At 33.2% G+C, this 27169-nt stretch overlaps 1 protein-coding gene across 2 annotated transcripts in view; it reads right to left on the minus strand.

The window, feature by feature from the left end:
- Positions 1 to 27169, minus strand: part of Src42A (Tyrosine-protein kinase Src42A) — a 66816-nt gene that overhangs the window by 20991 nt on the left and 18656 nt on the right. The window contains exon 1 of one of the 2 annotated variants that reach the window (XM_068764609.1): positions 11236 to 13016. The exons of the other annotated variant lie outside the window; for it this stretch is intronic. Coding sequence (XP_068620710.1) covers positions 11236 to 12845 — 1610 coding nt within the window. The 5' untranslated portion in view covers positions 12846 to 13016. Of the gene's footprint in view, positions 1 to 11235; positions 13017 to 27169 lie in introns of those variants that run through there. 2 annotated transcript variants of the gene reach the window in all.

Below are 27169 nucleotides of genomic sequence, written 5' to 3' on the forward strand. Positions count from 1 at the left end.
CCAAAATTGAAAACCTATTGAAGAATCACAATCTTTTGTAATGACATTAAATAGGTATTACTAAAGCAAGACGGTTATTAGTGATAACAATAAATCGTTGTTAGTCAAAACAATATTTGATAGGTGCAAAAATTAAAAATGTTTCATGTGCTGGTGATATGTACAACAATCACTAAATCTCCGAGACAGTACAACCAATGTACAAATGTTGGCCGTAGACTAACAATGCCACCAAGCAGACGAAAACATCGACCTTGACCGGTATACCGAGTGAGAGAAATCGACGTATGAATCATATCATCTATGTGAGATAAGTTTATTGAATTAGCTTCTGATTTACATTTGGAGGTCACAGCTCAATGTCTCCAAATCATGTTTATAAGAATAAACCTAACGGAATGGTCAAGAATTGGGACAGATTAAAACAAGTTTAAAAAAAATTACCTACGAATTTTTAATAAAAGACAAAACATGGAGCCTACGACTTGGACGATTGTTTAATAAAACCTTTTCACTCAAACTGCGCCGGGCGGTGCTGTCGCTAAGGCAACCTATTACTAGTCTAGCGACTACATTTCTTAGACTGTTTTGAATTTTATACTGTTGCGTTGGTAAATACGTGGCGTCTTACTCTAGTTTCCTGTCTTAACTTTCCACATTCCGATATGAATAAGCAAGGACGTAACGGAGTTTGAATTTAAACATCCACCCGAAATAATGTTGAACGAGATCTGTTCTCGAAATAAAAATTGCATTTGTAGATACAGAGCGTCTCGAACAAATGTTTGTTATAACACTTAGAGTGTTACTTTGTTTAAATAGAATCACTTTTGTCAGTTTAATTTGCCGCTATGTTTGTTTTGCTGTTTCGATCGGCGATATTCGAAAGTGCAAATAGCAATGTGCAAATACGACTGGGTTATTATTATGCTAAGTAAAAGTGTAGACAATTATTATTACGTATATATAATTTAACAATACTTTATTACCACAACGCTTTTAAGAAATGTTTTTATATGTAGTAAGAGATTTTTCGTACATTTATAACTCCCCACATTTGTAATATACCAAAATTATCTTGGATTACCTGTTAACATTGATAAATAAATATTTGTTTAAATTTGTTTTTGTCCCTGTAACTTACTTTTTTATAAAAGTATATTGCCTTTTAATAAAGTACGCAGTGGGTAAATTTTTTGCAATCGACACACTAACTATGGCTGAAAATTGACGTGATTGGTATAAATATAAAACACAAATGTTTTTATTGTTTTTATGCACCGTCGCGTTTTACGTTCACTTCATTCCGTATATAATAGACTTATGACGTTTTTCGTGTTTATTTCTAACCAACTATAAAATATAAGTAGTGCTTGAAGAACTAACACTAATATTGTAGATAACATATCAACTTAAAAATAGGATCTTGGGATGCGAAGAAAACAATAGTATTTGAGAAGTGCTTAAAATATAACGATAATGTGATAAGTAAAGTATAAGTGTGTGTAACATTTAATTTATAATGTAATCACTATTAATAAATATCTCAAAAACCTTTAATGTGTTATCACTAAAAATTTTAGCCTAAAAATATTAAATAAGGGATTTTTCAAACATGTGAAATCATTGTGAAATATTTTTTTTTCCTTATGCAAGGACAACATCTAATACTAAGAGTTGAACGAAATAAAAACTTCCTTGATAATATTTGCGCAAGCAGTATTCCAAAGAAATATATATTCGCTCGTTATTTATTCACAGAAATAACATGACGATAAGTCATACCGTTAAAGGCACAGATTGAATTTTTAATATGTATTTTCCCACTTAACCATACAATCTACTGATCCTACAAGACTGTTAACAAATATAAATCATTCGTTATTGGACGTTTTTCATGATGCCACTTCTCGGACGCCGGCGGCTCCTTGTAGCTCTAGTGGCGGAATAGAGATAGATATGCATGCAAAGTAAAGTATCTTAATTAGGTTAGTAGGTGAAAAGAGCACGGTAAGAATTTCAATGATATAACTATGTTGTTGAAGAAGCAAAATTTCTAACCATCAAATAACCTGTTTAAATAAAATCTTCATTGATATTGACTGTAATAGTGTGTCCAGTGATAAATTTACCATTTTAACGAATCTATGCATATCTTGAACATTATGTGTGTTTAAAGGCGTAAATTAAATTATCATCATTAAAATTATCCAAGTCCACAAATTGACTTATACCTTTCTCAGCTATATTTTCCAATCTCAAAGATGTCAATTACATATTCAATAAAATCCAGGCATTATTAAACAGACTTATTAACATTTTACTATTCCTGAAAAGTAAACTTAGTCTCGAGTATCACCATCATTTTTTTGCTGTACGATGTCCACTGCTGGTCATTTTCCAACAAGGCCGGTCGAAATCCGTCCCCATCATAAGTAGGGATAAGGTATTTAAAATCACATTTAAACATATAATTATCCCATGGCAAATCAATTCTCACTTTTACTGACTATCATCCTACATAGGGGGGATGATTGGTTATAGGTGTAAAAGAGATAAATGTATAAATCATTTGCCAGCAACAAGCTTTAAAGCAGTTACGCCGTTTTTCAACTACCCTGTATAAAATAATTACTCTGAAATTTGTATTCACAATTATATTTAATTATTCATAATTGTACTTTTTCTATTGGAATGCGACAAGCCAAAAAATTCCCAGACAGAACAAAGTTTGCAGGCATAGATAATATAAAATAATTAAGTTTAATACGTTAACCCAATTATGAAAACACATTTTTTTAGTATCCTATCATAACACAATTTATTATTCTTGTAAACATTGGTTTACTTCCATAACCAATCATTATATAAGTAGTAAATATTTTATATTGGAAAATAACTCTTTCAATCCCGCAGCAGTTTTTAGAGGGTTGTTTATAATTGAAAAAGGAAATCTCATTTAAAGAACGATATTTGGTTACCACAATGGATCGTTAAAGATTATTGTCGCTTGTTGGCCGTATAGAGGTATGAAGATGTTTAATATAAAGAGGTTCGCATAAGTTGTAGCGAAATTAATCACGTCTAATTTAAAATTGCAAATCATTTATCTATCGTTTATAGTAAACAAAACGTTAATATTATGCCGAGTTATGATACACTCATTCTTCAATTGTAAGCAAAAAAAACAAGAAAGAAATTCGAGTTTTTCGTTTATAAGACAGGAATTAATAATTATATACAAATAAATTAAGTTGAGCTTGAAGGAAAGATAATGTTAATAATAATATAGTAAACTCATGCTGATTTAGTTCCTTAATATAACATTACGGAGGAGTGTACCATCTAAACGTAGATACGCCTGGAATCAAAACAGCAAATTCTTGAAAACTCGCCCGCATATCGCTTGAATTACAGACATTTCTTCGCCAATGTTGTTTTTGAGCTGGGCAAGCATTAAAATTATGCAGTGGTGGAACAAAAATACAGTCTTTTTGGTAGAACTTGTGTAAACATTTTGAGTTAATGGTTTTAAAAAAAATCCTATTCTCTCACAATGTTACCAAGAACCATAAAAGCGGTAACTGTATATAAGTGCATGCAAAAACAATTAAAAAAAGAACATAATATTCGTCTTCATTAAGAAATTAAATTGATGAGGTGTTTCTGTTTTTATACTAAGTAGAGATAACCTGTTCCTTAAACAAAAATTCAAAAGTTAATTATAAGAGATCAGTATTGAAGACGAAGCACCAAAAAAAACAACAAAATCGTTACTTTCTCTCTTTCTTTCTTGTATCTTTTTATATATACTTGAGCTTTGATTCCACGTTACTTTGTGACTGTTATTAAGAACAAAATTGACATTTATACAGCGTTATTCACAAACCATTTTGATGTTAGATCAGTGAAACTATATTACTAAATGCATATTACTTGGTCAATGTACATTAAAATATATAAATCTATTCAAGAAAAAAAAAACATTAGGATATCGAGTGTAATTAGTATTTCTATGCAGTCTATACTGTACATTAAGTTAATAATAGACTGGTAAGCCCGTACTCGACAACATACAGGATGATTGGTTGTAGGTGTAAAAACTTTAAAGTGTTGAATAGATACACCATTTGACAGCAAAAACCTTTAAAGCTTTTGCACCTATTCCCCGCGAAACTGTACAAAGTGATGATAATTCTATATTGTTACATTAATTTATATCTTTCTATTGGAATAAGACAGACCAATAAGTTAGTGGTAAGTGGTTCAGGCTACATGGTAAGTAGTAATCCGAATTTTTAATACGCATTTTCTTACCAACAAGTTATATAGTAATACGTTATTTATTATCACTGAAACCGCTGATTTTTGGATAAGGTCTACCATACATTCATTCTATATACCTGCAGACACCGGTATCGAACCCAATGGATGCGAAGGCTGTGGTAACGCGATTACTTAACTGCCGCGCCAAACTTGTTTATCGTCCCACATACACGCGCGCAAGATAAATGTTAATAATTACAGTTTTGGGAAAGTGTTTCAACAAATTCATTATTAAATAACTGAAATTTTATTTCCATTTTTAATCTGTGTACGTTTTATTACATTTTTATGAAGTGGTAGAAACCATTCCTAAAGTTATAAAAACTAGCACGGCTTTTTGTACCCGGTACCAGTAGCAACCGCCCAAACATTGTAACCTGTAATTTAAGAAAGTTACTTTCGCCGTATTATCTTAATATTTTGCGACAGGAGGATTTATAACAATAAATAATATGCCTTGATTTTATTTGGATTAGTGAGTATTTATAGTGTGTAACTAAGGAGAGAGGGAAATTGTAAACATTTTAAATATAAACGGGTTATATGCGTTTATTTCAAAGAAGTTTAAAAAATGTCAACTATATATAGTTTGCCCTTTCCAATTATTTTCAAGTATTACTACATATTGAACAACGTTAGAAAAAGCTTTTTTAAAAAAATATCCAAATATGCCCCACAGTACTTATTTAAATGAAGTGTAAAATGCACGTGTCAGCAGCATTCTATCATTGCTGTGTACCACTCCAACTTGCTACTAAATAAGCGCCGCAAAGAAATTCTAAAGATTCACCACCTTCCGAAGACTGAAACTGATGCTTGACCGCCTAGGAAGGTGTGACAACAATTGCTAAATTGAATAAATTTGAAGCCCGATCGGCTTATCACAATCCACCAGCCATGTTTCCGTATTATCTCCGCCATTTATTCTCTATTTCCGAAGTTGTTGTAGTAATTAGCTACAGAAGTTCTAATAATCGAAAAAAATCAGCCTATTCATGCCATGGTTCGGCCCTCTCTGTCGCGCTCAAACGGAAACGCTGGACTTGTTTCAAACACCGCACAAACTTCACGGGTGGGGCTTCTGTACTGAAGTAAATAATTTTATGGTCATACCCGAAGTCTTTAAGGGTGCTTCAGAGCATGATTATTAAAAAGAAGAGTAGGCGAAGAAGACTAAGCCAAAAAAAGCGACTTATAGCGGCTCAGTAACACGATAGTTTAACCCTCCGGAAGTATACCATAGGCGTTAAAAGAGGGATGCGGCGGTGACATTTTTTGCGTATAGCCGGGATTATAAATAATCGGAATAAACTGTTGCGACACGCTAAATCAATATGAAATCAGTTAATCGAGATAACGATTGAATACAAGATAGTGAATCAGCCTGCGAATGGTTAGTTTAAAAACATCCGCAGTAACAATTACCGGGGAGGGCGAGCGAGCGAGTGCAAAAAGTAAAAACAAATCATAAAACCAGTTGTATTGTTCTTTTGCAAGAGACGAGCTCAGCTCGGCGGCGTGATAAGACCGAGACGATTTCATCGGTTCTGACACGTGTTTCGAACAATGAGCCACAATTTCCACGACTCCATAACAGTCAATATTGTTATAAATTGTAACAATAAATTATGATCGATGTCAACAGTTGAACGTGAACACATAATTTGCTTAGAAAGCGAGTAGAGTGGTTTACTAAAAAACCCAATTCGCCGCTGAGTCTAGAGACGTCACGACATGGCACCCAAATCATTGGCGTAGTGAAAGTGAAGCAAAAGCAATTGATGTTATTAAACAAATTTGCATTATATTATGTAGCAATGTTTCTTACACGCGAAAATATTAATTTACATACATTTTTTTCCGAATATGGTTTTTCTCAATTTCAAAAGTGAAATCTTTATACGTAATATAATACTACTGTAATCAAAAAGAAAGATGATATTGTCATTAAAAACTTCCGAGGATAAGGAAGTCGGGTATTTTTTTTCTTCAGTAGGCAGAAGAAGTCTTCGAGTTAAATGCGTTTTTGTAAACAACTAAAAGCGAATTATAGATTTTTACAATGTGTGATTTTGTTGAGCAAAGAATTTGTATGAAACTTGCTGAACGAATATTCTTGAGCGAACACTTTAAAAATATTGCGGAAGACCTTTGGTGATCAAATTATGACACAAAAAACGCTATAAGTGGTACGACTAGTTCAAAACAGGCGTGACTGAGAATGCGTCGAAGATGAACCGCGCTTTGGACAGCAAATTTGGTGCTTAAAAATTAGAGACCTCGCTGATAGTGTTTAAATAACGTTTAGCCCTGTCCAAACCATTTTGAAGGATCTTTTGTGTCTCAAAAACGTAAAGCCTCGATTGATGCCAAAATAGCTCAATCTTGTTTTAAAAAAGCGTCGGAAACTCAACTTCTATCATTCCGCAACGACTATATTCGCCTGTCTACGTTCCGTTTTGACACGACAAAGTAGATAAAAATGGTTTTCAAATCAAAGAAAGTAACATATCGGAGAAAGACTATTCCCACTGTTTCTAGGACTGAAAAAGCTTTGGCAAAAGTGTATTTTATCGGGCGAGGATTACTTTGAAGGGGATGAAATTAATTTGAAAGAATAATTAAAGGATTAACATTTTATATAGAAATTCACCTTACTTTTTAACCACAGTAATAGATCATAGTTACTACAAGTAGTCATAATGAATTTGTGAAATTAGCCGTCTTTCGAACATTAAAAACAATGGTAAAAGATTTCACAATTGAAACATAAGACGCGTTTAATCTGGTCGGTATACAAAAACACACTGTAATGTTTATCAAATCGATAACAGCCAATTATCAGCTTTCCTAATCAATTGTGCCCAATCACAATATTACTTACTATCGGAACTTATTAATATTCTTTTTTATAATATATAATTATTAACAATAGAGATGCGCCGAATATTCGACCAAATTCGTATTCATATGTTCGGCATTTTTTAAACGCCCATATTCGGCTTCGGTTGTATTAACAAGTATTTTTTAAATTTTAAATTTTGTAAATGAAACAAACACAAACTTGACTAACAATTGTTTATTCGCATAATAAAACATACAAACTTTTCTAACCCATGTAATTTAAGCAATAATCAAAGAATGATTCTTTAACAATCACTATTACTAATAAACGTATCATAAATTATAATAATATACCCCTGTTTGTTTAAAATTAAAATTAATATTAAAACAGCATTCCCTAAATAATTTTAATCACTAACTGTCATTAAAAAGAATTATAAAGCAATATAATTTAATATAATCTTAATTGTCTATAAGTTATTAACATAAACATACACGGATTAGAGAAGAGGTGTGAACAAATTGTTTTTATAGAAAATATAGACATACTGTGAGAAAACTATCTATTTATTTTTCTTTTACTTATAATAAATAAGGCAAAGGTGGGTTTTACTTGGTAGTATATAGCATAGGTAGTCGAAGAAAATAAAATACCCATTTATGTTTTTAAACTTTTTTTTACAAGAATTTTCTTCAGATATCGGCTGCCAACTCTTCACAACAACTCCAAAAAGCTTAATGAGAGTAACGAGTCGACAATTAAATCGAGAGCAGTTAACAGTGATGATGAAGAAAGACTGTTATACTATGAGTCGACGCAACAGTTTGCTTCCCTAGATATCATCACTGACATTCTCTAAAAAAAATTGAATTAATTGATTCAAAGTTTTCTTCAGAAAAGAAATTCGTCTGGCACTATATTACAACCGAATCTTCGATTCAGTACATTTTGTACGGAATTTTCAGCCGAACATTCCTATTCGGCGCATCTCTAATCAATAGTTAAAATAATTGAATGAGCGTGAACACATTCTTCTATAAATTTCCCTGTTAAACACGATCTATCGGTTGACATCGATTTTTGGAGTCGATAGACGTGCTCTAGGTGACATATTTGAAAATTCCCTCATAAAAAAAGCGAAGTTAAACTCAAGTAAATATTATTGACAATCGATCTTGTATTGTACAGGGCCGAAACATTGAAATTAAAATAATTAATCGTAAAATTAACTGAAAAATATTATCAAAATTTACTTTAGAAATTTCCAGTACATCCTGAGGAGGTAGAAAGTAGTATGAAGTAACCTCCGTAGTACTATAGGTATAGTTAAATAAATGTATTCGTTTAAATAAAATGTATTATTCTACTCAGTTTTAAAACCAATCAATCGTTGTATCGTTTGTAGTTGTGTAGTTATGTGGTGTTCTTTGATACTACATTTATTAGTAGAATTTTATCGGAATCTGGGAACGCACATTTGAATACAGGCGTATATATTATTACAAAAGAAATTTAAAATAGAATTAAGAATTCTCGTAAGGAAGTTATTTATTTAAAAAGTGTCTTCTTATATTTGCTACAATTAGTCTAAATAACTTATTTATTAGTCTACGACAATTTTAACAATGGAACCTTAATCTTAATTCATGGGAGAGGCTTATGTTGGGCAGTGGACATCTTACGGTTGAAATTATTACAATACGTCTACTAAAAGCTTGTAACATAAAATTGTAATAAATGATAAACAGAACTAGACGACCGGTTTGTTACATAAAACACTAATTAACCATTTTGACGTAAAAATACATGTTACTTAACTACACATAAAAATATTTCTTGGATAATTTTACAACTATGTTTAGATTCCAAGTAGTGGGAACGCATTGGAAGATGAAGAGAGTAAGCAAAATATTTCGATGTGGAGGCGTTTGTTTGTTCCAATAGCCGCTTATACCCATTCGGTACAATAGCGGTGTTGATAATCGTTATGAACAAACACACATGTTTTCGGAACACCGACTTTACACAAAACGGCAGTTGTCGACTTTGCGACACTGAATGAAAAGGTTTAAAAAATATTAAAATTATTTTACCCTTTTTTAACAACTGATCGTAAAATTTAATGAAGACACGCGACAAAGCAATGAGAATTATGTACTTTTGCTTAATTAGTTTTGACAATAGTTATACACTAGAACAATAAATAAAAAAAAATAGACTTCAGCCATATTATGCAAGTTATTTAATGTGAATAAATAAAAACAAAGTTTAAAAATATAAATTATAAGAAAAAATCGAAGTATTCCACTTAATTTAACTTCAGTAAAGAGATTCAAGGCTATGAAAGAACTTTAACGCAAATACACAAACATTTTTTGTTACCACGCCGAACAGACACTAGTCCCCTTTTTCTTATTGCCGTAGTATAACTTTATTTTTAATTATTTTATTTAAAGTTTTTAATTTAATATCAGCTATATAGCGCAGATATAAATAGTTTCTTGTGCTATCTACTATCAAAAATGTTAACTCTTTTATAATTTTATATTGATTAATAAAAATTTGCACTACCAGCCGGTAACCGCAGAAACTGGCTCCACTGAGATACAGTTTACATACTCTTGCGAAAAAGGTATACCTCCAGTAACACACGTAAAAGAGTAATATCTTGATATAGCCTCAAAAAATTAGACAATATTTTGTGAAAGCTATTTATTTAATTGGTGGAGTAGTTCTATGTAAAAACCTATAAGAGGGCTAAAGGTGATCAAGCGCATCGCAGTGCCCGAATCAAAAATAGGTCCTCGCAATGGATTGAGATGGACATGTAAGTACCCTCTCGAGGCCAGGGGGTGTCTATGTAGGAGAAAAGGACAAATCTAAAAAGCTTTAAGTTTAAAGACCATGTAAACAGCGTTAAAAAGATACATTGATTACTTCACTACTTATCCGGAGTTTAGATATAATAATATTAATATAAAATGGATTGGAAAAATAATGAATATTGTGCAACAAGAGTAAACTCAAGGTTGATCAGTGAAATCGACACCAACGTCCGTATACTTTACTTAACCCGGCGAGGCTTCCTGCGCCTCCGATTGCATGTTTTACTTTTCATTATTATTGTATCACTTTATGCTCCGCCTTTGCTTTTATAGTGTTTTTACGCATTCATGAATATTTAAGGCAAAAGTTTATAAATCAAAATTTAGCATATTGCTTATGCAATATCACGTATGCTATCAAAACAGCAAGAAACTAAGCTTTACTATATATGTTTATTATCCTTATAATGTTCCTATCTTTGGACATAAGCATATTTTGCATCATACCTTAAATATAGTACTTAATAAAGTTAAATTTGCTTTTTATTTAATGTATTTAAAAAATAAATACAAAGCGTTGTTTAATGAACAGGTAAATTATTTAGGTGTATGATATATTCATGATGAAGATTGAGGAAACGTTAAGTATTAATATAGAACACGAAAATTCAAAGCACAATACTTCCGATCGGTTGGCTACTGTTTTTTGTTAGTATCACCTTCAAGGCGCACTTCCCGAGGAGATATCTAACCGGCGGAGTGTCAAGAGGAAGTCATCAGATGGCAACGGTGCACCGACCTACCGAGTAAACGTAGCCTTGGGCGCAAGCTCCCTGCATTCTAATCGGACGGCCTTACGGAAGCGCACGTCTCCAAAACGTTCTCGTAATATGTGTACACCGAACCTTAACCATCGATGAAAGTATGGATCGGATCACATTAACACACACAATTTTTTTCCTACATCATTTGTGCCATAATCTTTTAAATAATTTGCTGAGATTTATGCAGCAGCTTACACATACCAAAAGACTCGACGTTAGTCATTGGAAATGATTAGCACAAAGTCGTGGTTCGCCGCGAGCAGCTACGAGGTGGTAACCAGTTCTACTCGCTGAACGGGTTGCCATTGGCTAAGTGAACCCATATGACTCTTTGCTTGGTTAAGTATCGGCGCATCTATTTTTTTAAGTTTTAACAGTTTGCTTAGCAAATAAAATAAATTTCAGAAATACTTACGGCATAGTATTGAGTTTTAAGTAAGTGTCATGTGGAAGAGGCTCCAAACTTTTTGTGTTAATATTTGTACTCGACAGACGCCTCGCTGTTCTCATCCAGCTGCCGCGCTGCCGTCGAAAACCTTTGTCATATTTTAGTAACTGAAGATGCCGTTTAACAATATCATGCCATTTCCATTTGACCGTTGCTGGAGAATCACTGGCTGCGTCCTCCTTACATATCTGCAGGCCATCGCTAAACCGCCTCATATTCTGAAGATATATTTCATTAGATTTTGGCGGTAGGCTTTTTCTTCGTTCATCTGGTACAATACCAGATTCCTGCGAATTTTGTTCTGCTATCCATTTTGTTATAAAATCATTTTTATCACAGACCTGACCGATGATTGGTTCCTCTTTGGGGGGTGGCGGAATCCAGTCCAAGCTTACCCATTGACTAGATTTCGGCTTAGATTTAAATATTACGTCAATTTCTTCGTCGCCATCGGAAGAGCCAATGGAGCAAACAGACGTTTTTTTTCTTCGGAATCGGGACCGAACAATGGGTTTACAAGACGATATCGACTCGGGACTTCCGCATTCTGTATTTTCTTCTTTTCTTACATCCTGTAAACTCTTCATAGTTTCAATATTTACGTAAGAGTTTTCGGAGCATGAAGAGTCAACACTGAACCTAGGTGTGCTTCTATGCGAAGTTTTCGACCTAATAATCAGTTCTTCGTTACAATTTTCACCTATGCCACAACCTATTTCGCGTTCGCTGGTTAAAGAAATTTTCCTTTCGTTAGACTTTTCATTTTCCATTTCAATTATTTTTGCCATGCTGGGAAATGCATCATTTTTTCCTACTTCTATTATCCTAGGTAATCTCTGCGGACTTTCCTTATCAATATCACCATTATTATTCTTAACGGCTGAAAACGAATTGTCCTCAGTCAATTCTATAATCCTAGTAATTCGTTGCGGCATTTCGGTGTCTCCTTCTGAAGATACCGGTGAGGGCATATTATTATTTTCCAATTCAATAATCCTAGCTATCCTTTGGAGAGTTTCCGATTCTTTTTCCATTGTTTGTGTGCTAAAATGGTCAAGCTCAATTATTCTTGTTATTCGTTGAGGATAAATTTCACCGCTAGATTCCCTCAGAGGACAGGGTTTAAAACTATCTTTTCCTAATATTTTTTGGCATTCATCAGATTCTAATGTGTTATTAGAACTAGCCAAATATCCATTATCTAAGTCATTTTTATTTGATGACAATTCTTTAAAATTTTCTGGAATTACCTTTTCTTCTAAAGAGTTACTACGACTCTTTGCTTTTTGAAGTGCACTTTCCGAAAGGAAAACGCAAGGTACTTCAACTTGCATCGACATCTTTCTCCGTCTAGTCGTATTTTCCTTTTCTTTATTGATGTCATTGTCAAAGTTGTCAGAGACGGCGGTGTGTGGTAAAATAATAGGCGTCCCAGCGACCATGCGCAAAAAGTCTGTAACAGCGGCTATGTGAGCTCCTGTAACGGCGCCTTGTAACTTCACACCGGATACTTGGTGAGGCACTAGTTGGTTGTCGCGCATACACCATACTACGGGCAAAGCCCCTTCCGACACCATCGTCGTTTTGCGAGTGCAATTTAATAAAGTTATTGAAAATGAAGTGAGTCAATAAACAAACACAAGTTCACAAGCGCATTTCCGGGCTGTGGCGCGCACTTTTGTAAATAAAAACGTGTGATACAGTGACACAAACTAATCGTTGGTAGGACGACATAGCGCGATCGCGTTTGAGTCGGCGCGCGGCGTGCGTGCGCGTCCGCCGGAGGTCGCGAGAGATAAGGCGGTGAGAGCCGCACGCGCATGCCCTCCGCTCCGCGCCCCGCCACCACCGCCGCCGCCCCTGCGATCTCCCATCGTACATCAATTCTCATCCGATGCTACCCATTGCTCCAGCCAATTATGTAACGGTACGGATGACCTATAAACCGTTAATCATTCTTACATCTTAGACCTTAACTTTCTTAGCTTTAAACCTAAAATTAAGAGTATATTATTATATTGATCTCATTACAGCATTGGATTTAATTTTTTGAATGAAATGTGTGGAACTTGGTTCGTTGACACTCACTTGCAGGGTTGCTATTATAATGTTACACATCAAACATTTAATTATTTTTAAATTATCATTATATTACATTTAAAAAGAGCTACTGTTCAGTTTCTGGCCGGCTCTTCTCAGCAGATTAGCATTCCGAGCCGGTGGTAGCTCTTACTACTTATGATCTTAAAATAATTGACGATTCAAAAGTGCGTGTAAATGCCTATTTGAACAAAGGCATTTTGAATTTCAATCGAATATTTGATTATCGTTTGTATTGCGATCATAGCATACTAGCTCCAAAACGTCGAGTTATTTATAAGAAAATTCTAAAAAGAATAAATGCAATTTTTGTATAATTGTATTTTTAATGTAACTATAGGTAGTTGGTGGAAAAAGTTTTTGTATTTCCAAAATTATTTGCATAAAATATGCAAGGACCACTAGTTTTTGCTACGCTCACGTAACGACTACGGACTGGAATTAGTAAAACGTTCGCCTCCGTCAAACGTATCCATCCACCATCGTTCGTTGTTAAACGATTAAAGGCAATTTAGATTCGTAGTTTGTTATAACTTATTAAGATTTAGTGGCTATTATTCTATAACGAAGTTACAGTCAAATTGTTTCCTTCGTAAAGATATATTTATTAAAGATAAATTTACCTCATCTGAGCCTATTCTATTGAGTACAGTTAGCGGGCTCTGTTTAAGAACAATTCGTGTCATGGCGGTCCATCATTCAACCCCCGACTATGCATTATAGTAAACTTTATGACTTGCTTAGTTATTGGATGCAGTGGAGAAATCATCCGTTAGTTCTACATTCCAATTTAAAATAATAATAAATCTCTGTAATTTAAACATATGACGAAAATGATTATTACTAATAATTAAATATTGATTACATTGTAATAAAATATTTGTATATAAAAGTTATTTTACCTATATATAAATAAAAAAGCAAACAATATTGTAAATCTGATGGAGAACGTACTTAAAGGACACGACATCCAGTCCTTTTGTATGCGAAAATTAAAGATATTTATCTGAATATTAACGTGATGGAATTCAGTAAGGAGGCCGTTCTTTTGGAACAAGAATTTGAGGTGATTAAGCTCAATTTTAATTAAATAAGCGAAATGTATGTCAAAGAAAATATAAAATATTGATGACAAGGACTGGCAAAGATTAATGAAAGTCCAAAAATTTAAGCGTACATAATGTGGAAGTGCACGCATGCAACGTACGGGGCCCAAAGATATGCGCCAATGCCAATCAACAGTTAGACATGGCGCCTGCGCAGATTATGATGCGCAGCCCGTAACTGGGACGAACAAATCTGGTATTAATTATCCGTAAGCATTTATTCGAATTTTATGTGTGGGTCAAGGTAAATGGTATATCATTTCAGAGATAGATTTTTGATAAATGCGTGTAATTATACGCGTTTTTGACTCGGCTTAAACTACCCAAGTGCCATTTGCAACTCCTGCAAGTTTGAGGTTGTAGATTCCCTGGAAAGTCTCAACTTGAGCCTCTAAGTACTACAATTTCACTAGGTTAGGAAGGCTACCGAGCTATTAGATCGCTATGGCGGACGCTCCGTGAAGTGATTGGGCCCAAGGACCCCTCGTGAGGATCTCGGCTAGGAAACTCCCTCGTCGATAATACCAGTTTAATATTCCGACTGCATTGCGATCGAGAGCCGCACCTTGACTTCGACGGTTACTTTTAGCCGTGGCCAAAACTTCGGAAAGCGTTAAGCTCTGGTAGAAGAAGTGGCGGAGGAAACTCCAACAATTTACACGTATTTGTATTTATAATGAGATATTGTGAGAATCGAGATGTTAAAGTGTATACCACTGCAACAATAAAATAGGAACCATTCTTACCTTACATTCTTACCTTGAATAATAAATATTTTATGAATTCTTAAAAGTTGCGCAAGTTGTGAAGAAAAATGAAGCATAAGAAAAATACTTATTAAAGTTATTGTTGTGGTTACTGTAAATTGGTTATTAATATTCATAAGTCCGGGGAAAAGGTCATTATTATTTTATTAGAAAAATATCTTTGGTTTTTCTGTTTGTCCGGTTGGTTTTGATGCTATTAAAAGGATGATCTATATAAATCGTATAATGTGTAAGATTATGCTTTGCTCGCAGGGCTGCAGCGAGCAAGCGTATCCGTTTTTCTGCAAAGACGCGATGATGGAAGAAAATAGAAGTTTTAGTCAGTGCTTGTCTGACATTTCCCTGCGTTGCCGCTCTCGAGAGTTGGTTTGTAACAGCCTTTTCCCCGCGTGAAATAAAAGAAAGAGGTCCTCTCCTTAAACAAGACTTTTTAATGTAATGAGATTGATCGTCATTATACAGGAATGATTTGTTAGTTGTAAAAGATTTAAATGGTAAAAGTAAAGTTTATTTGCTATAAGTTAATGTACAAAGCACCCTATTCGAAATCAATGGTTTAAAAAATAATAAATATCGTAATGCGTAAAAAGCGTTATAATATTTTGATTAAAACGTATTTAAAATGATTATTCGTCACTCTTACCTTATAGGCAGTTGCTAATTTTGTCCACATTACTTATACAAAGATAAAATAGCGTAAACGAAGTCATCTTTTATTTCGTGGGTTTGGTTCTGACGAAAAAATATATTAGTTCTGAATAATAAACAACAAAAAAAATAATAATTTGATTGACATTGCGTTTCAAATGTCATTAGGATAAATTCATAAACATAATCGATTTCAAAAAATTCGGTTAGGTAACCGCCGGCGTAGGTGGTTATCTGACTTAGACGTCAGCATTTTATTAGCGGTGATGACGCGAGCCGTCGACCTCCGATATGAAAACGTTCTTTCAATACAGCTTCGAAGAATTACTTTCTGTTTAACGGAATTTCGAGTAAGCCCCCGAAGAGGAAAAATTTTGGTTGTTTTGAGACTGATGCATACAGTCTTGGCAAAAATATTAGGCGCCGTTCACATACACGTACATGTTTGTTTCTATAATATATATTTTTTATATTGTCTTCTTTTGTAACTTTGTCATAAAATATGTTGTATATCAAATAAGACCTCAGGCTCTTATTAAAACTGTAATGTTCATAGTATCAATAAATTCATGCGACTATAATAGGTTTGTTAATTCTTAAACAGTCACTTCTGCTTAATTTGATTGTGTGGAGATTTTCGATTTGAAAGTTTACTTATATTTTTGAAATTTATTTATTTATTTTATTGGAGATAGACTGTAACAAAAGGCAGTAAGAAAGTACAAACTTAGAAGCTTAGAAATATAAAATTAGTTACAGTTGTTACCTTATAACTATCTCACTGAGAACATATAATGATTTATAGTCAAACAATGAAAAAACAAATAAAAATAAAAACATTACTAAACAGGGATCAAAGACTATGGTTTATATATTTATATTATGCTTGTTTATATATTTATATTATGGTTTAAATTGCATTGTATGTACTCAATAATTTCGAACGTAATAATTAACATAATTCAGCCTTTTTGTGTAGTTGTATAACGTAACGACAAGAACATAACTAGTAGTAATAATAAGACAATGCTCCGTTACATAAACGTAACTGTGTATTGGTTGTAGAAGAAATGAATGAGTATTTATAACTAAATACATTCAATATTTTAATTTAAAACGGCAGTAAAAAGGAATTACCATGCTTACACAAAATTAAAATCATAGTCGTATTGGTCATCGCCAAATCCGTCGAATTATTCATAATTTGCAGGATAATCTTTGGTTCTATATTTCGTTAACACAACCGGAATTGTCGTGTACAAGGTGATTCGTTACGAGTAAAAATTTTAAAGGGGTCAAAGTCAAATCTAGCTACTTTGTTAGTAATAAGCTTTAAAGATTATACACTTATTTCAATTTATCCTGTATGACGTCATTACTCTATATGTTACAATAACTTATTTTTTTCTTATGGAATGCGACAAGCAAATAACTCCTGGCAGTACAAAGTCTACAAGTCAGTTAGTAAATAATTATTAACTTTACTGTGTAATAATACGGATTTTGATAACGCTTCTTGCTATGTTATCACCTCTTTATTTGTTATATCTGAAACCATTGACTTTTGGATAGGGTATATCACAGATTTTTTAAAAAATTTTACACATATAACCAATCCCATAGCATATGAATATGCAACGGCAGACAAAGGATGAATTCGGCGAAACACGGGCGGATGCGTTGCCGCTAAGGCAGCTCTTAGTTCGATACATTTGAATATTTTCAATGATCGAACGAGTCACGAGCAAGGTCTTATTAACTTCTATCCGAGCCTTTTTGCATGGTTCATACATCTGAATTATGTTTTTTAAGTGCAGTCAGTAGAAAGAACTTGCTTAAATTTTTATCGATCCCAAAATAAAAATACGTAGCGTTACCACCCGCTGTGCCAATTGCTTATATTTGCTAGATGGAAATGATAGAAAAAAATAAAGTTACATTTTTGGAGTGATCACTACATACAGGCTAATTAGAGAAAGGTATAAAATCTTTACAGCTTTTTGCTGACAAATTACCTATACACCCCCCTTAAAGAACGAATTACCCCATAGATACGAGTCTTATTTCTCGTGTTCTCCGAAGATACAACTTAAAACAAGAAGATATTAATTATAAGAGCCATAAAAATTAAACAATTTTATATGAAACGTTTAAAAAAAATTATTAGTATTTCATATTGTTCATAGACTTAACGTGAGTGAACGTCACTGTAGAGGATAAAAAACTTCATTCCCATCATTATCATGCCGTATAGAGCAACTATCACGTTGTCAGTCATGCGGACAATCATTTTATGTATAATAAATACATTGACTGTTTGTCACTCAATTGAATCACGTGGATTTTAACTTTATATGTGCATAAATCGTCCGGATTAGTATATCACAATAGTAATAATGACATTAAAAATATAAAACCGTATTAAAATGATCGCCATTGGGTTTAATATAGTTTTAACATTGAGGCCAGTCATCAATAGTCACGCGCTCTCGTCATTGAGAGAGCACAAACTGTTTAAAATCTAACCATAAATGATAATCAAGCGTAATAATTGGGACATGATGACAGTCAGGCATTAGCTGTGATGAAGCTCGATGAACCATTCGTTTCCATCTACGCTTGTTTAATTCAACCTTTGTGATGGTGAGTTTTGCTGAAAGGATCTTTGTTGGTTATTGGACATGGTATTGTTAAAGGTTTAACTATTCAAATTAAAAATCGTATCATTTACAATCGATGTTTTGACCATTTTTACACAAAAATATGGTTTAACCACTTCTTAATAGCTAACACCCTACCAAACTATCACTGAAGCCAAATACTGTTTGCGTTGTACAGTTATAATTGGAACGCTTTTATGGAACATAAATTGTCATTCTGCTTGTTAAAATATTGCACTAAAGTAAAAATGTTCTGAAATTTTTCAACAAATGCGTACGGCTATATACCTACCTACACCTGTGATGATATAAGCAATATGGTTCTTTGCAACGCCACTCCAATTTAGTATGCGGAAATTTATTTATTGGCACGATAATGAACACAGTAAATATTTAAATAACAATGAGGGATCGACAATTTATAAAGGCTAAAACAATATCATTTTAATTTTGCATTTAATTTATTATATATGTTATTAGTATAGCTTATTTGTCCATAGCATAATTAATGAATTTTTTAGTGGCGCCAAATAACATATTACTTATAACACGATTTCAATCAAACAAAAAAACTATCAATTATATTGAATAAATTAAGAGCTCAATTAGTATTCGTTAATATGTCTTTCGCTTACACATTTATAATTAATTAAAAATTGTTATCTGAAATTAATATTATCAGTATTGATGAGATGGTGTTTGTCTGATGTAGTGAAGCTACAATTTTTTTTTCGACGCGGGTGCTTACTACATTTGCAATTTCAGTCTTTTTAATATATAATTTTTATGTATTTACAAATACTAATTGAGCTCTTAATTTATTCAATATGATTGATAGTTTTTTTGTTTGATCGAAACAGTGTTATATATAATATGTTACTTGGCGCCTCTAAATAATTTATATAATATGCTATACACAAATAATTGTGTAAGGAAGGACTGCGATTCTTGCAATATTTGATATTCGTAGTATTTATAAGAAATTCCTACGTAGGCTTAATTTGCTGAACAATATGCAAATGTGACATGGATCACTACGCTTCTTCTTACCATAATTATGCTATATATTATGGTATATAGTTTGATGACGTGATTTTGAATTCTAATTTTATCACTACGTACTAACTAAATTATTATAATACTTTTATCGGAACAAAAATTGTCACTAAAAATGTAACCTTAATAATGCGTGTAACAAAGAGACATGCCATTGTGTATCATTGGTGCCAGACAGAATCGGTGAACGTATTAATGGTATTAAAACTTAATTGAGGGTAAAAGATATTGAACATTTCCTTGTGAGGAATAACCACCGTTCGCATACACATTTGCCGTTGCTCCTTCAAGATTTTGTGCAATAAGAGACTAATGCTCGCACATATCCAAGGCTTGTCGTTCTAAAACTGGTCTGGTCCAGGTTAAAATGAATAGTTCAAGATTACAAGATCGATTGGCCCTGCGATGAGTAGGTCTTAACCCTAACGAAATTTTGATAAATAAAATAAAAAAAAAATTTGATTCAATATACAGCGGATAACATCACTTATTGACTACAAAAAAGTCTATAATTAATTCGGCCCCACAAGGTCTCAGAGCCGAGAAGAACAGACGAAAGCAACTTAGCGTGACTATAACTATAAAATTAGATATTTAATAAAAATAAAACTGGCTTGGGGGCGGTCCACATCATTAATCATCACCAAGGTATGCCTATCTTCTTTGAAGTTATTTACAATGTTACATGTCATTACAAACACTTAAGCATGCAAAATTGTTTTTTTCTTATGCAAATCGTCTCAGCATCTATGAGTGTTTGTCGGGGAAGAAAAGAAGGAGAGGTGCTGTACGGACCGTCATGATCACAACAGTTCTGTAAAGAGTATAGACTAAGAAGAAGAATATGAAGAGTGTGTCTGAAATTCATAGTAAGTTTTCAAGTATAGGCAGTTTCATTATTTTAACTTATAATGTATAATTGTAAAGTTGTTACATATACATATATATATATATATATATATATTTACAATATATATATTAACAACTTAGAAACTACAAATTTGGTGGGAATATTCCTTTCGCCGAGTAAAGATCAGCTGCAGGATTCTACGTAATTTTGCCTGTTTGAAACCCCTTGGTTCCAAAGTGTTCATTAAGTTTTTGAAGCGGATCGAGGGTCAACTATTTTTCATATATAATTTGTTGTAGTAACTATAAATAACAAGTCATTAGCAACAAATTCTTAGATTAAAGTAATGAATAAAAAAATAAGGTTATCGCGTAGCCTATTGAATATTTACGACCGAAAATATCAATAACTAGTACATCAGATAAGACTTATCGTCATTCGTGAAAACATTAATAATTCGTTATCCGGTCGACTGAAAGTGTGTTATGATACGGCTTTTAATTGTGGCGAAAAAATCGAGCGCGTACTGCGGCTGCAAGGCGCCAGGTCCCGGCGCCGTGGTCGCGTCGGCGCGCTTCCACGAACTTACTGTGCTAGCCCGGCATGCGGCTACAACCTCCATTAACACGGCTCTCGCACCGTTGACTGTTCCGATCTGACGGTCGTTTCCAAACGATCACAGGATTTATTAAATAAAAAACTATAATTTTATATATATATATATATATATATATATATATATATATATATTTGAGGAGATTTTTAATGGATTTTTTTTCTGCAGTAATACAATATATTAAGATATAGTTTAATTAATCAAAAAATATTTTTTCTCAATAATTATATGAAAAAATCTAGAATAATCTATCGCTAAAACGAAATAAACAACACATAAAATATTTTTAATACAACCAAGGCATGACGTCACCTTGTAATATTAATACCGGAACTATGTTTGCGAATTGCCAGTCTTACAAAACTTATTTTGTTTTTATAGCACCATGAAATCGAACATACATTGAAATTACAAACAAGCAAAACTGACAAGAGAATAAAACCGTGACCAAAAGGAAGGTTTATTGCTAAGGAAGTGAATTAATTTTAGTCGGCAACATAATGGCGGGTGTTATAAGGTAAATGATAAACAAAGAAGCGCTCAACCTAAAATGACATTCGTTTATTTGTTGTATTTGCAGTTTGAGTTTATAAATAGAACATTGTTGCCAACGTCGTGTAATTCTATAGGGGCACGGGTACTGTTTATGTGATTAGACTACCGTCTGCTCTATACGTAGTTAGTTAAGTTATACAACGATGCGTCTCCACCGTGCGCTTACGGCTTCTCTGTAATTGGATTCTTAGTTATTGATCTATGTATAAATTACTTCTTTAAGTGTAAAGGAGCTTTTACAATGGTGTAGGTAGTTGACGTAAAATTTCTTCAAGACAGATTTGATTTCCTATGTTTATAAATTTTGTGCTCATTTCTCCGTTAAAATTTATCTTATACATTGGCAGAAAATATGACAAATCAAGTTTAAGAATGCCAATGTAATAAAAATCAATTGTAGCGTACCTCACGTTTGTTTTGGTACTACGAAAATAGTTTCTAACAAAAGTAGTCAATCTACGAGTACATTAAAAGGCAATAGTATTCAATAGTAAAAATTTGGAGGTGAATCAACTTTTTGAGGATAAAGAAAATTGAAAATGATTAAAGTTCGCGGTGCACAATTTAATTAGCTCGTTGTAACATTCTCGGTGTCCGTCAATCTGGTGATTACTGTTTAAGAGTGTTCTAGACGCGTAGAAAGTTGCGGCGCGACTCGCCGGCGCCCGTGTCCTGCGATCCGCATTCTCCAGAGCTTTTAAAACGAAACTAAAAAGCACTGCGTCTCTTGCACTAAACAAAGTGTATCTCGTAGCTAGCGCCCGTTGCGCGGCCAATATAGACAATTATCTTACAGTATGAAATATCCGTTCTATAAATAAAATGCTAATGAGTCCTTTCGCGAAACGGCTTTGGAATTCTTGAGTTAGCACCGGCGTATAGTCAATAAAATAGCCACTGGATTTGTCCTCTGAAGTACTATAAGCTTTTGTGGGATATACTTTATAACTTTTTTTGTAAATTTAATTTATTGTGTAATGCAAATTAAAAGGAAATATTACAATTATGTTCTCTTCATATATGTAGGATAAGACTGAAGTTATGTTACTTTTGCTTTTTTAATTTTTAGGAGGTTTTTTATTGCTTGCTTGATTGCAATAAGAAGTTGTCAAAAAGTAGTAAAAACAATAGGCATCCTGTTTGTAAAAGATTTTTTTTAATAAACTTCAATTTCGTATTCCCACATATATGTTGTACTCTCGTCTTCCTTTCGGATAAGTCTTGTGTAAATTTATTGCGGCATAAAATTAAATGTATTTAAGAGACTATTCCATGAATTATATTAGTAAGAGTAATCCAAGTATAATATGTTTATTACATGGCAACATTTTACGCTGACAATTTCATATATACGTTTTAAATATTACGTTCATTTATATATAATGATTTGTCGTGACTTATATTGTACTTAAAACGATTTTTTATAATCCACGATCTATTGACGTCATGTTGCCAATATTACTTAACTTTTATTATTCTCAATTAAAAACATTCCTTATTCGTTACTGTATTTATAAACGTGTTAGACTATTATATAAGGATTAGTACTCAACTAGTGTATACAATTTTCCCTGTAAAATTAGCAATATTCTACTTATATTAACACATTGCAATGGTTTATGCAGATGTATGTAAGAAAGAATCCGTTCATTAATATTTAATTTACATTTTGGTTTTTAAATTTGTACAATGCATTCAACATTATAATGTTTTTGAACAGCTATTAAAATTAAACATAGGCTGTTCCCGTACGTCGTATGTCAAGCGAAAAGTGGGTCAATGAGATAACAGATCCCGTACAAGACAAGCTGCCGTTGCTGTACTTCGAAAAAAAAACGAGATAACTTAAACGTGTTTGTGGAACTGACCGGAGGATTAATGGTGTAAAGATAGATTAAGCTCATGCCTCTCCTCGTATCCGCGGATCGGTCCTACGTGACACAGATTTTTACATTATTTTTAGCTTTTCTAACGCGAAGTCGTGCATAAACCCATTAATATAAAAATTACAATATTTTTTCTCTCCAAAGTGAGGCTAATTTATTAAAAAAAAATTGGCACTTAAAAGTGAAACTATCTATTCTTTCAAACGAATACACGTTTTTACTGTGATGTATATAAAAAATAAAAGCTGATTATTCATTCGTCCGGTAGGCGTCGCAGTCGATCTTATTTGAATTGCATCGCAGGATGCTTAGATATCCCTGTAAGAAGTTGAATAGAACATTCGCTGGTTTTTACATACAGGTACCATTAAAGGTATAAGATAGTGCTCCTTGCTCCAATAAGGGCCGTCTTAATTAACTATTTGAATGCATATGCGCATCGTAATGACGCTTAGGTTTTTTTTAAATAGCTTGTTAGTACTCGCTCTATTTTAGCAGCCAAGACTTTTTATACTAAGTTACGTTCAACTAAGTAGTGCAAGACACAAAGAAATCGTAAAGAGAGGGAAAACAATATGTAGTAAGACGGACCATAGTGTTTCGCGAAAGAGGAGCCTTAACCTACATTTCCAAATGATTACAAAGGAATGTAGCGAAGTAACAAAACATTGTATGGATAATGAGAGTGTATAAACAATCGTTTCTAAGTGCGGTTGCGGCGTTTGGGGTCGATGAACGACCTAGCTCGACGAGGCGGTTTCCTCCGCCGCGGCGCGACGACCCCGCCCCCGTTCAGTCTGCTACATAAGCAAAATAACAAGGTAAACAAAAAAAAAATTAAACGCTCCGTCACACCATGCCGTCATTCTGTCAGCTGAGCCTGAGGCTGATCACTAAATTCTGAGAAATTGGGATTTAATAATTGTGACCTTAGATGTTTACAAGTAATTTTTGGTGAGTTAAGAAACACTACTAACACACAACAAACAAACAAAACTTTGACTTTTCATGCCAAATTCACATCGCATGCCTTTATATGTAAGTAATAAAAGTAAGTTTACATAAGATTTTATTATATTATTTATTATTTTTTTACACAAAATGTCTCCTGTTGCTTTAAAATTTTAAAGAAAGAAAATACATATTTTAATGGTTGATAAATATGCAATAATTTTTTACACTCATTCGACTTAAGAAAAAAGTAATAATTAGTCTTATAAATTTATATGAGTTGATCCAATGGTTGTGTGGAACAAATTGTAGTTTTCGAGGACACCACGCATTGAATTTAATTTTTTGTCTATTTCATCAGATTTCGTTTAAGGTCTTGTCGATGCACAATAAAGAATAATTAAATAAAGTGATAAAATAATTAAATGAAAAATATTTAAAAGTACACCTTGCTTATGTTTATTAAGTACATCTGTTCTGATTTACTCGGTACTAATTTGTAATAAGGCAAAATTAAAAAGATTTTAACATGACAAAAAACACCAGGCCAGACGTCATGTTTTTCAATAGCTGATAAAACTGAGAAATGCATCAACAAACGAATTACATCACAAAATTTTTCTTATCGCATTTGAATTGGAATAGGAAAACTTGTACAGAATAAGCAAATAATTGCTTTAATGTATTCATTTCTAAGTTCACATATAAAAGGTCAAAATGTTCATGGTTTCGATTACAATGCATAAGATCATTTTATTACGACCATATAACTACAGACATACATGTTCGACGACGCGTTTCTGCATGGCTTTGTCGACAATAATAATTACTTTACATGGCTATAAATAATAAATCAATGTATGAAATAAGTCATCGGGTCATCATTCATGCCCTACTGGACAAATCGTTTTAAGGACATGGCAGTACTCATTTCATCGAAAATTAGTAGAGAATAGGGTTTAACGACCAAGTACACTTGCACTTTTTTCTTTGGTCCGTCCGTACCGGACGTATCAATGTCTAAGAAATCATTACGCCGATCACTAGTACCAGTTTCGGCGTTGCAAAACTCTCACTTGCGGATGTCGCATCTCGCGCATGCGACGCTTCGCTGCTAATAAATTTTGTGGCCGACAAAAAATATCATATTCTCTATACGCCGACGTTTCTAATGATCATATCTAGGTCAGCGGAAATATACGGCGCGAGCGACACGCTGAAAGCCTTTTACATCACTTGCACACTTCGGTCGTACCAGGATCCGATCAATACGAATCCGACATTAATTAGCAAGATTTTTATCAACTGTCAGTCACAATCACATTCAGTTAGCGATTGCTCTTTATATTAGGTTGTAATGCACCGTCACACTCGATATCATTTAAAGCTGTATTTGTGATTAACGAGTGGCACATTCGAAGACAGCTAAAATGTATTGAGTGACGGCCACATCGGAGATTGTTAGACACTTCGTACGAAACAAAAAGCAAACTGGGGAGGAGAGAAAGTGCTGATAAAATACTACAGTGAAAATATTGCAGTTGAAATGATCAATGTACTGCGTGGGCGTTTGGTGCTCTGCAGTGATAATTAAAAGTGACATCACTCACAGCCACTCCAACATCCGTACCAGATATAATGTATGTCAAGAAGTTTTCACGGTCTTGGCGTTGGTGACGAACGGAAATGGTCATTACTTGCTTTGTGATCGGTTACACTCTATCTGTTTCTTGTTCAAATCAACCTAATGTTTCATAGTCCAATTTTTCTTACTTAATTACCAATAGTAAACAAAGTCTTCAATATTTGGTAGATTTTGTATTTACTGTATATTCTTGCAATCTTGTTCATATTTTGACACTGTTTTAACAAAAAAAAATAATAAAGAAGATAGTTACGACACAGCTGAAACAAATCTCCTAGAAAGTTAGCAAGTCCTTACTGCTGTAATTACAATTTTTTTTCGTAAGTAAATAAGGACTAATACAATAAACTATCTTTTATACATTAATTTTCTTATGCAATATTGGGAACACTGTACTTAATTTTGTGAGAAGCTTATAGACTCCTGTGTTTAAAAATCCTTAGTGTGAGGTAGACAGAATTCTTAGAATGTGGTTTTCACTGCCTAGCCATTATTTAACTTTTTCCTCGTAAGCAATTATCTAAATTCTATAAAAATATTTATCTATAATAGCTAGTTTTGAAAAGAGTAATGTGGGTTATAGAATTTCCAGGCACATGTCCACATATATAACCACCGTCTGCTGCGCAGTGTGCTTGAGCGATGCCTTGAAGGAGCAGATGGACAACCCAGTTACCGGTTGTTAAATTGCAAGCTTTTATATTTTATCATCGTTTATAATTCTTGTTAATACTTGTCAAATCATAATAGTCATTTGAAAACTCTATTGATATATTTTTCTAAATGTAATAATTAGAACCTAATGGATCAGAACTGTGAGTAAACGTCTTTGATTATTTGAGTCAAACAAATTGAATTGACGCAAAAATAAATATATGGTTGGGCAATAAACCATATTAGTAATAAAAATAATAGTTTAAGTAAAATTTTATCAGTTTTGAGAATCGGCAATTTTATAGACTATGTTACTCGATATATTGAAAGCCCTTACATCGAAAAGGGTAATAATGAGAAAAAGATTTGTAAATTTATCCAAATAAATAAATCACGTAGAATCTGAA

Source organism: Battus philenor, unplaced genomic scaffold (assembly GCF_028537555.1).
Source record: "Battus philenor isolate CCGP_79_NKW_IND1 unplaced genomic scaffold, ilBatPhil1.0.hap1 SCAF_19, whole genome shotgun sequence".
Classification (NCBI taxonomy): Eukaryota; Metazoa; Arthropoda; class Insecta; order Lepidoptera; family Papilionidae; genus Battus; species Battus philenor.